General features: G+C 28.8%; 1 protein-coding gene across 2 annotated transcripts in view; it reads right to left on the bottom strand.

Annotated features, from left to right (window-relative positions):
- Positions 1 to 312: 312 nt before the first annotated feature.
- LOC112726854 (uncharacterized) overlaps positions 313 to 13,323 on the bottom strand; it is a 38,229-nt gene continuing 25,218 nt past the window's right edge. Inside the window, exons 6-13 of one of the 2 annotated variants that reach the window (XM_025776398.2) lie at positions 11,471 to 12,334; positions 10,439 to 11,266; positions 9,371 to 10,021; positions 8,458 to 9,279; positions 3,064 to 4,116; positions 1,336 to 2,638; positions 965 to 1,083; positions 313 to 754 (exon numbers count right to left, since the gene is read on the bottom strand). In XM_025776398.2, the coding sequence (XP_025632183.1) occupies positions 2,405 to 2,638; positions 3,064 to 4,116; positions 8,458 to 9,279; positions 9,371 to 10,021; positions 10,439 to 11,266; positions 11,471 to 12,334 (4,452 nt within the window). In that variant the 3' untranslated portion in view covers positions 313 to 754; positions 965 to 1,083; positions 1,336 to 2,404. The remainder of the gene's footprint in view (positions 755 to 964; positions 1,084 to 1,335; positions 2,639 to 3,063; positions 4,117 to 8,457; positions 9,280 to 9,370; positions 10,022 to 10,438; positions 11,267 to 11,470; positions 12,335 to 13,323) is intronic. The other variant, XM_025776399.2, reaches the window with a different exon arrangement.

Here is a 13,323-nt window from a genome sequence, read left to right as displayed (position 1 = left end):
GCATAATAAATAATCTTATTAAATAAAGAATACTCATATTTTTGTATTTATATGTTTTTTATTTAATTATTTAAGAATAAAAGATTTTGTTGTCATTTAAAATATTATGTATTAAAGTATTGTCATTTAAAGTATTTATTTAGTATTAGGATATTTTGTATTTATTAGAGTCCATCAATACTCTTCTTTCATATTAGCATTTGATTTTTATTTAATAAAATCTAATGGTCTATATAAGTATGGCATATCCAATAAGCACATAATTATTGTGCTCATTTAGATATACCCACAATGGAAATGGATCATCTCTAGTAAAAAAAAATACTTGAGAGAATAAAGTGTGATCTCTCACCTTTAATTTTATAAGTGGGATCAAAATTAAATAAGAGAGAGAAAACAATGAAGGGTTAGATTCAACACTTCACAGCATCTAGTTTTTTTTCGGAAAAGGATCCACTCCCACCCACAATTCACTATCATACATAAAAATAAACTAGTGTTCTCAATAAATTACAAAGCATACACACATTATATCTTGTATAAAATACAAGATATAATTTTATTGATAAAACACACTTAGTTTATAACTATGCCACTTAAAAGGCAATCACACACTTCTTCCTGCATAGTGATACAGGGAACTTATTCATATCATGCACACCACACCACACTACTCAAACAGAAATAAATATTTGTTGCCATGATGGGATCCACTTATATCCTCTTAATTGCTGCAATTGGTGTCCCATAGAACCTTAAAAATAGAAGTTCATAAAACAATTGTGTTAGATATTGGTTGAAGTTAAAAAAATTATAGGTTGAAAAAAACAAACTCTTCAAAATTTGAGTTGAATGATTGTTACAATGTTACCCAAACTTATTAGAGTAAAACTTTCCTGTAGCAAAAAGAAATATGTAACAGCATCATTTTATTTATTTTCTCAAAATAAAATAAAAAACTTACCAACCATCCTTATTTATTTGTCCATTGCTCCTTGATTAGACTACTAGTTTTGCAAGGCTAACTGGTAAGTGGTAACAAATGCATTGAAAATAAGCTTCCCTTAGCAAGCAACAAATTTCCTGCAAGCATTTATATACAAGAGCTAGTTAACTCAAGTTACATTAACTATACCGTTCTTTAATTTATTAAATTCTCACAAAGGACAAGAATTGGATAATAAAATGAGCAATATCAAAAATTAATATAACCGAATATGGAGGGAGCAAATCAAATGACATTCCAAACAAAAACTTTTTCCATTGTTTTGGTGCATTGCGTAACATGAAAAGTAAAAGATGATGCAAATTTAGCAGATAGAGGAACTAACTTACATGTTAAATTATAATTGTACTAATTAACTCATCAATGCTGCTTAGATCGTTTCTCAAATTGTTGGCTGACTGCAGCATTTACATTATCTATCCAGCAACTCGCTCCATCTATCTTCACCATCTGTAATTTAGGTGCTTCCACATCACCATGTGAGAAAGTTTTCATGATCTTGCATTGACTGATCTCAATGTACAAGTATGCTTGGAATTTCAGAGTTGACTTTCCCGTGAAAAAGCTTCCAAGTTTTGGTGATTCGCTCAGAGACAGCTTCCAGAGTTTTGAGAATGTGAGCTCATGTGGCTCGTCCGCCTCTGCTAATACTACTGTTTTCAATGACTCACATTTGGAAATCTTCATGTACCACAATTTATGCAAGCTTTTGGCAGTTGAGAATGTGAACATGTACTCCAATCTGTTGCATTCAGTAACCTCGACTTCCTTCAGAGATGGAAAATTCAAAGTTGAGTTTCCTTTGTAGAAGCTCTCAAGTTTTGGTAACTGGCTAAAAGACAGATTCTCAAGATCTGAGAATGTGATGAGATCTTCATGTGATTTGTCCACTTCTTGTGTTGCCAATACTAATGTTTCCAATGACTCACATTTGGAAATCTTCATCTCATGCAAACTTTGCAAGCATTTGGCAGTTGAGAATGTGAACAGATACTCCAATCTGTTGCATTCAGTAACCTCGACTTCCTTCAGAGATGGAAAATTCAAAGTTGACTTTCCTTTGTAGAAGCTCTCAAGTTTTGGTATCTGGCTAAGAGACAGTTTCTTAAGCTTTTTGAATATGATGACATCATGATCATCATCATGTGGTTGATAATCCACCATTAAACTTTCCAGTGCTTCACAGTTGGATACTTGCAACTGTTGAAGTTGAACAAGACATTTGGCGGCTGAAGAAGTGAACAAATACTTCAAAGATGCACAACCCTCAACTTTCAGCGATGCGAGATTAGAGGAGGCCACCCAGGTGTGCTGTAACCCAATGGATTCAAGCTTGTGCAGATTCCTCAGTTCCAATGCTCGAACAAGCAGCTGTGAATGAAGTATCTCAGGCATTTTTTAGGGGAATATCTCTTTGAAAGCACTGTCGACCACCACAAGCATCAGAAGATTGGGAAGTGGAACCTTTGGAAAGAAATCAAAGACAGATGCGGCATCTGAGTCATGAATATCATTAAAGCCTTGCAATGTCAGATATTTTATGTTTTGGAGGTCCAAATGAAGTAGTCCTTTCTCAAGCATCATCACACCTTCCTTGTCTATTGACAGCCCCTCTAAGTGAGGGGTAACAACCTGCTCCATTGGATTCAAACTTAATAAGAAGGACAACACACGATCATCATCACATGACAACATAATTTACCTTCATTAATGTAACAATGCAATTTTTAAATTTAATAACAATGCATATATATAGCTATCTTAGATGTGCTTCATTCATGTAACAATGGTCATATTTTCTAAAGGTGGCAAGCTTCTCACATTAGATACTGCATGCATTAGGTTCGTTATGAATGTACAAGAATTCCATTATCTAAAGTGTTTGAATTGATACACTATAGCTATATGAAGAAATAAAATATGAATGAGCTGCTTATTATGATAAATAAAGTGAAGGCTCCTCAAAAATGCATATTTTATGGAGAAATAAGTATACCATATATAAAATTAACAAGACTAAAAAGTTATGAATACTTTTAAGACAAGAGCTTTCATACCTTTGGAGCGGAATCTGCGAATTTTTTTATCAGGTTACAATGAGAAACATCAAATTCTATTAACTCGGGCAAATTTGAAATTTGCATTCCAACATAAATGCATGTAAGATTTGGTAAATTATGCAGAGTCAATAATGTTAGCTTAGGGAACACAATAAGCTCCTTATTTGTAGTTTTTTCATTGTCTATTTCATCTTTTGTAACAATTTCAACCAATTCCTCGCAGTTTCTCACATCTAACTTTTTTATGTTAGACATGGCCACTGATGCTGGGAACAAGCTTGTGAGGCATTTACATCCATTCACAACCACTTCTTCCAGACATAGAAAGCTGAGACTACTTCCTTTAGGATCCTTGTTCCAAATATGGCTTAGAGTTGGTAGATGCTCCAAAGTCAATTTCTTCAAAGGAATATCAGTAATCATGTTTGTATCCTCTTCATTTGTTGGTGCATCTTTCACATCAAATATAGTCTTCAAGGAACCACATTTTCCAACCACCAACTCTTTTAATTTATGAAGGGAAGGTAGCAAATGCGATAGTAGTAATGGACACTCGAAATTTGGCAAATTCCACAGCTTCAGACAAGATAGCGTGGAGAAGATGCTAACCTGTTTCACTTTTAACCTTTGTATGTTACCCTTGTCAACTGATTCTGGACACACCGATTTTATGTTTGCACATTCATCAACAATAACCTCCTCCAGTTTGGGAAGACTGAGCTTTCCTTCAGAATCCTTGTTCCAAATATGCCTCAGATTTGGAAGTTTCTCCAAAGTCAATTTCTTCAAAGGAATAACAATATTTGTTGGTGTATCTTTGACTTCAAATATGGCCTCAGCAGAATTGCATCCCCGCACCACCAACTCTTGTAATCGACGGAGGAAAGGAAGTAAATGAGAAGGTAGTATTGCGGTTGTAAAGAATTCATCACACCCTTTCACCATCAAACTTTCCAAATTGAAACCAGAGGAGAAGGCCTCAGCTGGGATATGTACTTTATCAAGCCATAAATCTTTTAGCTCTGGGTGATAGCCAAGATCAAGACTTCTCTGAATTTTGTTATGTCGGGAAAATAGATATAATAAAAAAGATTAATTAGAACTTTAAACATTTCAAATTTTCTATCAGAAATAACAGTAATGGTAAATATAATTAATTACAAAAAAATAACAGATATATTCTGAGTTTTTTAATTGGAAAGACGACTAATCATCTTATCAAATTTAATGGACAAAATTATTTATATGCATTCCACATTGATTTATTGTCAAAATTATTTTAATTAATTATATCTCTTTTGGCGTGACCATAAAACAATACTAACAAAAAAATAATATATTTCCCATTTTCATTTCATTTCTAAGATTTATATCAATATATATTAAAAGGATATATGATCAATTTCTTAACTGGTGAATTTTGTACTAAGATCTTAGCATGTTTAACGTAATTTTGGAGACATTTATAGCCACTTATATTAATTTATATTATAAAAAAGCAGTACGGAAAACACACACATACATATTATATATATATATATATATATATATATATATATATATATATATATATATATATATATATAGTTGTGATAGCATAAATCAAATGCATTGTTAAAAGCATATAAAAGTTTATCTTCGTCGATTTTAAAAAAATTATACTCGATGCATCCTTTTTATATATTACTCTAAATAAATGCATTTATTGATTAATAAAAATACAACTGATGATAATTTAATGGCGTTTAGAAAAGTGAGAGTGATATCATGAAAAAAGTTTTAAAGTGGTGAAAAAAAAAGAAATAAATAGATTATAAACAGATACGTCATATATTTATTTTAATATACTTGTTCAAAAAATAAAAAACATATATTAGCCTAGAAAGTTAAAAGTAAGAGATATTATGGAACAAAAATTTTAATAAAAATAATTATCTAAATAAAAAAACATAAAAATGAATATAATTTAATAATGCTTAAAATAATAGGTAAATAAAAATACTTTTAAATAATTGAACATACTTAAATAATAATTATTTAGTTAACTCAATTAAATTTTTATGATATATCTTTTTATTTCTTATTTCTTATTTTTATTTTTATCTCATTTTCTAACTAAAATTTTTATTAAATTAAAACATTTTTCTATTAATATAAATCCAAATTGAAAATTTGTTAAAGGTATTTTCATCATACATCACCTCTTGCACTTCTTTATGTTTGGCTTTTCATATTGTATTATTATCTAAAAATAATTATAGTATTTTAGTTGCATTATTCTATTTCTTTAATTTGGTATCCAACACCCCAAATTAAAAGTATTTATAATTTTTTTAGTTGAATATATGAGATATGCTACCAAAAAATATTGTACATTAACATAATATAGAAGAGTGATGTTAACTTGCTTTGTTAAACTTTTTAAAAAGCCACAGTATTTTATTTTGTATTTGGTAAATCAAAATGATTATATATTTATACTTTTAATTTTAAAAAATTGGAGACATTTTTTGAAGTGTTTTTTAAAATTAATTTGTATTTATTAAAATTATAATTTTATATTAATAAATATTTATATTTATTCTTGATTAAATTATTGATACCAAATTTTATTTACAATCAAAATTCTCTTTATTTTTATATATATTATGATCATTTTAAATTTTAAAAATTATTTTATTAAATATAATAATTATTATTTGTATTATTAAAAGTTATTTTTAATTTAGTTTACCAAATATATATGTTATAATTTTTACAAATATATCTTTCAAAAGTTAATTTGGTAAAATTATTTGTGAAAAGTAAAAGACTTTGTTGATGTTGTTGTTATTATTAATTAGAGAATGACAAGTGATTATTGACAATAAACAACACATAATGTTTTTCAATGTAATACACACTTAAAAATTTAGTTATTATCGACGAATTCTAATGAACTCCAAAAAAAAAAAAAAAAAGAATGCAATATTTTTTGAATTGTAAATCCTAAATTTTGAATTTTAAATTCAAAATTTTAAATTTAAACTATTAATGTAAATAATAATAAATAAAACACTAAAATTTATTTAGTTAAAAGAGAATATAATACTTTTACTTGAGTGTTTAAGAATGAGCCTTATTATTTGTTAAAAAAGAGTATCTTGTTACTAAAATTCTGATTAATCTATTTTACGGTTTCTCTTATTTCTCTATTTAATTTCTTTTTTTTTTCATACTATCCCTCAATATTGAAATTACTGCAAAATAAAACTATTCATCAATTAGTTAAAAATAATCAAGTATTTAACTTTCTACAGAAAATATTTCAAACTCGCACATAATAAAATTTTTTATACTTGAATTACACGTATAATACGTGGTTAATATCATGTATATACTAATCTCCTTACGAGATACCTATATACAAATTAAACATTTATATGCTTGTATTAATAGTTTTGTCAAAAAAAAAAATTTCTTTTCTAGAATTTATATCAATATAAACTGTATAAAAATAGGTGGTTCATTTTTTAGTTGGATATATCTTGTACCGTTCTTGTCAGTATGTCATATTTAATACATATTTTAAAGGCATTTATAATATAAAAAATAGTACAAAACTAAAAATAAATAGTTGTAATAACATGAATATACTTTTAAGATTGAACATATAAAAATTTATCAAAACACCGTCATACATATAGCCTTACATATAGCCTTAGAGAGTTAGAGTAAATATCATTTTGATATTTGCATTTTGTTAACAATTAATATATGTTTTCTTTTTATTTTGTTTTGATGTTTTGTTTTCTTATGTATTAATAGTATTTTTGTTTTCAAAAATACGCTTCACTTATTCTTTTTTATCTCTTACTTTGGCTAGATGTCAGGTTATTAGGAAACTTAAAATCAATCTAAAAAAATTACTAAATAACATTTAATTAGTAAAAAAAGAAAGATAGTAGTTGAATAATTCTGAATGAAATTATTAATGAAGAATTTAGTTATATATTAGGATAGAAAAATGAGAATGAAAAATAGTATGAAACAAAATAAAAGAAAGAAAAAGTTAAAGTAATTAACAATAAAGTAACAATATAATGGAGTATGTATATACACTTATATACTATAATGTAATCTCTTTGTTTTACGATAATTTCAAAACAAAAAGAATGTATATTAATATAAAAATAAATCTTATTAACGTTTAAATTTAAATTATTAAATAAAAGTACTCTTAAATAACTGAATATACAAAATATTATATATTATTGTTTATTTCTAAATCTTTCTCAGAATATATTTTTATAAATATTAAATTTTATTGGAAAATTTTATTTAATGGCATATCAGAAAAATATCAAATATTTTTTATTTTTATATAAATTCATCTTATTATTTCTATTTCATTCGCCAAACAAAAAATTTTAGTAAATCTTAAATTTGGTTGAAAAGTTTCTTTTTATGCCACTTACCACCTTTTTTTATTTTGGTAATTTCACACCTCAACCTTTCCCTTACTATCTTCATATCCTCATGTTTGTCTTTTTATTTATATTTAAAATTTTTATTTTATTAATAAATTTCTTTTGACGTCACCTACCTCACCCATTTCACTACTCTTGTATATGCCTTTTTTATATTTTACATTAGATAAATTTATAATAAGTAATAGATATATAATAGATTAACTAGGATTAAGTTAAATTAGTTGAGCGTGATAAATAATAATGACCAAATTTATATTGTATATAACCAAAGTGACTTTTATTAAGACAAATATTAAAATTAGTTTGAAAGTCATTATTCAAAGAAAACATATTTTAATTTTAACCTATCATTAATTTATATGTGCTATAATTTTTTAATTAATTTACATTTAACATACATTGAGAAATAGGAATAGCCATAGGTACTTATACATACTTATATGTATACAAAACATTTAGCTAGGAAAGATAACATCATGAAAAGTAATAATTTTCTACATAATATGGTACGGTTATCTTATATACAAAATGAAAATGGAAAATTAGCGCCATATATAAATTGTTTAACATCGCTATATAGTATAAGATCGTCTTACAGATTAAAAAAGAAAACCATATGCATAAGGTTTTTTAAAAAGTTATATATCTTTGTCCTATATGTTAAATACGTCATGAACTCAAGAATCTAGCTAGTCTTTTTGACCATGTAAGAAACATAAAATGTTTTGAGTTGTAGACTTGTAGTAGTATTCAAAGTTAAAGTCAAACAATTATTATTATTATTATTATTATTATTGTTATTATTATTATTATTATTATCGAAGCCATGGTTATTGGCTAGACTTGGAAAGAAAACAAAACTTGAATATTAAAAAAAAAAAAAAGAAACTTTGATGGAAATAAATTCAGAAGTTTTTACCTGTTGTAGAAACTGGCATGCAACAGCTACGTTTAGATCAGGGAGGAACAATCTTTCAGCTTCATAAGAGGAGTAAAATACTTGAAACAATGGTAGTTTCACATGTGTTTCTGTTTGAGAAAAAAATTTCATCTTGGGGCACCCTACTATGTCCACTCGAATTAAAGAGGGCAAATTCAGTGTGGCATTCCCTGAATAAAAGCATTCCAAGCTATTCATAGATACAAGAGTTATCCTGTGTAGGCGCTTAAATTCAATAATGTCTTCCCTCCCACTTTCTTCTTCTTTTCCCACTATTTCTTTCAATGACTCACACCTCTTAACTTTCAACTCCTCAAGGTGTATTAGCATTTTTGCTGCTGAGGATGCCAATAAACACTCCAATCCACCACAATCAATTATATGCAATTCTTTCAGATTGGAGTATGAATGTAGTACTAATACTGTTGTCAATTTTGGACAAGAAGAAACCTCCAATAGCCGCAGCTTTAACAAGTACTCTAGCCCACTAATGGAGTTCAGCTCATGTAGTGACGACAACTTCAATTCTTTCAAGTGAAGAATCCTCTCACCCGCTTCTTTGGGAATATTGATGGTTTTGCAATTGTTACTTGCTATTTCAATAATCTCTAATTTGGGAAGCATCTTGTCAGCAAGTATCTCAAATGGTGAAGTAGAGTTCTCTCCATCATCATTGTAATCAGGGAAATACGCAAGGTGAAGTTCATTTAAAGAGTGATGAAAGCCGCCTTGATTCAGAAACTGCTTCGCCAAAGTGTGACTTGGACCGAGCCACAACTTCTCCACCTTGGAAATACCGCCCTAATAATTAATTAAGGCAAAGCAAATGATAAGAAACAAAATATATAAGAGACGAAAAAATGTATATAGACCCCATGCACTTGCTTATTACCTCCGGATATTTTTGTTGTTGCTTCGGATACAGGTGCAGCTGCTTTAACTCGGGGCACTCTAGACTCAATCTTCCAGAGTTTAAGTCATTTAGTTGTGGCAACTTTGATAGTCTCAGTGTGGTTAAACGAGGAAACTTAAACGTTTCTGATCCTTCCACGTCTTCAACAAGTTCTTGCAACTCAGAGCAATCTCTTACATCGAGTTCCTCGAGCTTTTTAAGATCTCTGGCCAAGACAGTAGGAAACACACTTGTCAGTTTACTACAACCATTGATAGTGACCTGCTGCAGATTTTGAAAGCCTAGAAGGATTTCTCCTTTGTCATGTTGCCACACACTCTTCAGACTTGGTAGATGCTTTAAACTTAGCTTCTTCAGTTTGAATGATGATTCCCAGCTCTTAGTGTCATCCATCTCAAAAATGCTTTCTATGCTCTCGCATCTCCACACTTCAAGTTCTTGTAAGCTCTTCAAACAACAGAGGACATTTGATGGAATTGCATGCGCATTAGATGCATCCCAGTAAAATAGCGTCAGAGTTTTTAAACCAGAAAACCAATCTTTTCGGGGACCTTCTTTATTTCGCCAGATTGGTTTAAGATCTTTATCATATTCGGAAACCCATAGCTCATTCATGCCTTCAAAAAATTTCTGTGAATAATGCAAAATTAGTTATCACAATTATAATTTATTTCATGCAAACCAAATGCATGACTATTATCAAAATGTTTTTCCTATTAGCTCTAAGTCAAATAGCTAGAGATATAAGTGCAACCAACCACTAACAAAAAATGCAACTCGAAAATTTACTAGAACAAAAAAAAATAAATTGAAGTATACTTGTTACATTATTCGAATATTTTATTTAATAATGAACCGTGTAAATAAAAATGTTAATTATAAAGGTGTTGTCCAAATAATTCAAACAAAATCATGTTCGAATAAAATAAAATAAGTTACAGAATAAAATAAAATGAAATGATGTTTATGTCTTAATTATTAATTAAATGAGGAAATGAAAAAGGAATCGCTAATTAAAAGGAAAATGAAATTTCATAAAAGACTTACCTTATTATCAAATATGTATTTTATTGTAGATCCTATATTGTCTTCGTGCCAACACCATCTCTTTTTCTCTTTGTCATGCACATAATATATCTTTTGCAAATTTGGCCCACAGTCCACTTCTTTTGCAGAGAAAACTTTCATTTTGGGGCATGCACTCACAATAAAATTCTCCAGCGATGGGAATATAAAGGCATAATTTTTGGAGCTGCAGAAACTATTAAGGCTCACCAATGACACAAGCTCAAGAGTTGTCAATTGTTTGAAAATGATGGGAACCTTCGTGCCTACATTTTCTTTTTCTTCCTGTCCTTCTTGTGTTTTCTCTGAAACAATTTCCTCTAGATATTCACAATTGATTACCTTCATGGTTTTGAGTTGATTCAAGCTTTTGGCAGTTGATGGTGACATCACATATTTTAATTCGTCACATTCAACCACTTCTAGAATTGTCAAGTGAGCAAGAGACACAGACGAAGGTGCTATGGTGTGCAAACTTGAACATTTGTTTATAACCAATGACTCTATCTTTTGAAGAACTGCATCTTGTTCAAAGCAAATCTTCTTAAGATAAGACATGTTTGTTAAATTCAAGCTTTTCAACTTTGGCACAACCCCAATAGCGGGCCTTCTTGTTCCACCAGGCTTCAATTCTTCAAAGTCACAATCATCCAAGTGTAAGCTCTTGAGGTTAGGATTGCAATGAAGGAAACAATATATAATATCAGTATTCTCCAATCTAGACAACTGAAGCTCTTCTAAGCTATCCCTTGATGACCCGACTAGATGTCGTGATTCAATGTGCATGGACTTTAACTTGTTATGGATTACCTATATGAAATAAATAATTAAAATCAATAAATTATATATTGTAGAATCTAGATATGTTAAAATATGTTTATATACAACATTGCTATTGACTGTTCTATTCTATTTTAATTAATTTGTCTAATTTTTCTTATGCCATAAACTTTATTCCATTTTACTACTAGCAAGCTAGAATTTATGCAGAGTTAAAAGACTTGCTAGTATTACCTCCTTTACTTTTCCTTCTCCTTCTCTTTCACCAGTTTTAGAATTTTCTGGAAAAAGAACATTCTTTAATTCTGCATGTGATGAGGTTTCTTCAAATAGTTCCAACAAGTCACAACTTTTAATAGATAGGTCTTTTAATGTTGGACAACTTAATTCATAAGATCCTGATGAATAGAAGCTCTTGAATTTTGATAATCCAAAAAACTTCACAGTAGTCAATTTAGGAAACTCAAATTGAATAGAACTATTTGTGTTGATGGCAGCATCTTCTCCCTTGCACAGTATTTTTCTCAATTTAGACAAGTTGAATTTAACAGCACAACTTTTGTTGATGACAGCATCGTCTTCTCTCTTGTTGCCCACTATTTCTCTGAGTTGAGAGCAATCTGATACCACAAGGCTTTCAAGGCTTTCAAGGCTTATTTTAACATTCTTGACTACAGAAACTGAAAATATGTTTTCCAATCTTTCACAATCATGCACAGATATCTTTTGCAATTTGAGATCACTCCATTTTACTTCTTTCTTCCATTTGAATACATGCTCCAGTTTCGGGAGTGCTTCTAAATGAATATCTTGCAACTTGATATTATGCATAGCATCTTGTCTTTTATCATCATCATCAGCTTCTTCAAATATAACTTTGATTGATGCGCAGTTCGTAACCCTCAAGCAACTTAAACTAGACAATCTTCGAGCCATATTACGAGGAATTACATTGACCAGTTCATCACAATTATCAATGATCAGAGTGTTCAGCTTGCCAAAGGAATTTTCAAGAGCTTCATCAGAATTCCATATCTTACACAATCTCTTCATGCTACTCAGCTTGACGGTCTTCAGGTTTGGAAAAATGGCATCCTGCTTTTGGTTTACATACAAAAGCAAGCTAATCAAAATTAGCAACTATACTAAATACTTGTATTGCATTCAAAATGGGTGATTGAATGAAGCGGTATAGAAATTCATGTGATGGTGCATGGGTGTATATAGAAAGGTAAATAAGGAATATGAATGTGATTCAAAGGAAGGAGAACTAAAAGCCCTGTTCATTCTTTTACAGTTTTACTCCAAGACAGTGTAACAAAGGAAGCACGAGATTCAGAGCGGCTTATGAGCAATAGCATTAGGCTTCAGGATCTTCTAAAACATGACATTATTTTTTTTGAATGTCAAATGTTCACCAACTTTTGAAAATGAGATCACTTATTCTATATTTTTTAATGTTTAAGAGTCTAACAGAATTTTTGTTATAGCTAAATAATAAAAAGCCACTAAAGTTGAATTTGTTATGAAATATTTAAATGTTAATTTTACTAAAAGAATGTTAAAGAATAGACAAAATTTATATTTTTGGTCAATAATTAATAAGCAATATTTAAAAGTATGGATTAAAGATATAATTAAATTATTATTATTAAACTAAAAAATTAGATTAATAATTAAAAATATTGATAAAAATAATAAATTTTGCTAATTCTTATATTTTTTAATTTTATTATTAGTTAGAATTTGATTAAATTAGATAGAATTAACTATAAATCAATTTTAAATTTATTTGATTTTCTTCATATTTGACTATAAAGAACTCTTTGGTATTCTTTATTATTATTAGTGTTATTATATTCTACAGTAACAATGTTATATATTTTAGGAGTGTCATCGTCAATCATTTACCGACAATATATATGAGAATGAATATTATTTCTCTGTATATATAAAAAAAAAGTGTTGTAGGTTCTCAAACTAAAATCTATCTATTTATAATATATAAAAGTTTATATCAATTTTTTTTATAATAAATTTAAATCATTTTTATCTTGTTAATTATATTACATCAGAAATTTAATAAC

The sequence above is a fragment of the Arachis hypogaea genome, chromosome 12 (genome assembly GCF_003086295.3).
Source record: "Arachis hypogaea cultivar Tifrunner chromosome 12, arahy.Tifrunner.gnm2.J5K5, whole genome shotgun sequence".
In the NCBI taxonomy this organism is placed as follows: Eukaryota; Viridiplantae; Streptophyta; class Magnoliopsida; order Fabales; family Fabaceae; genus Arachis; species Arachis hypogaea.
This window is presented reverse-complemented; position numbering and strand designations above follow the sequence as displayed.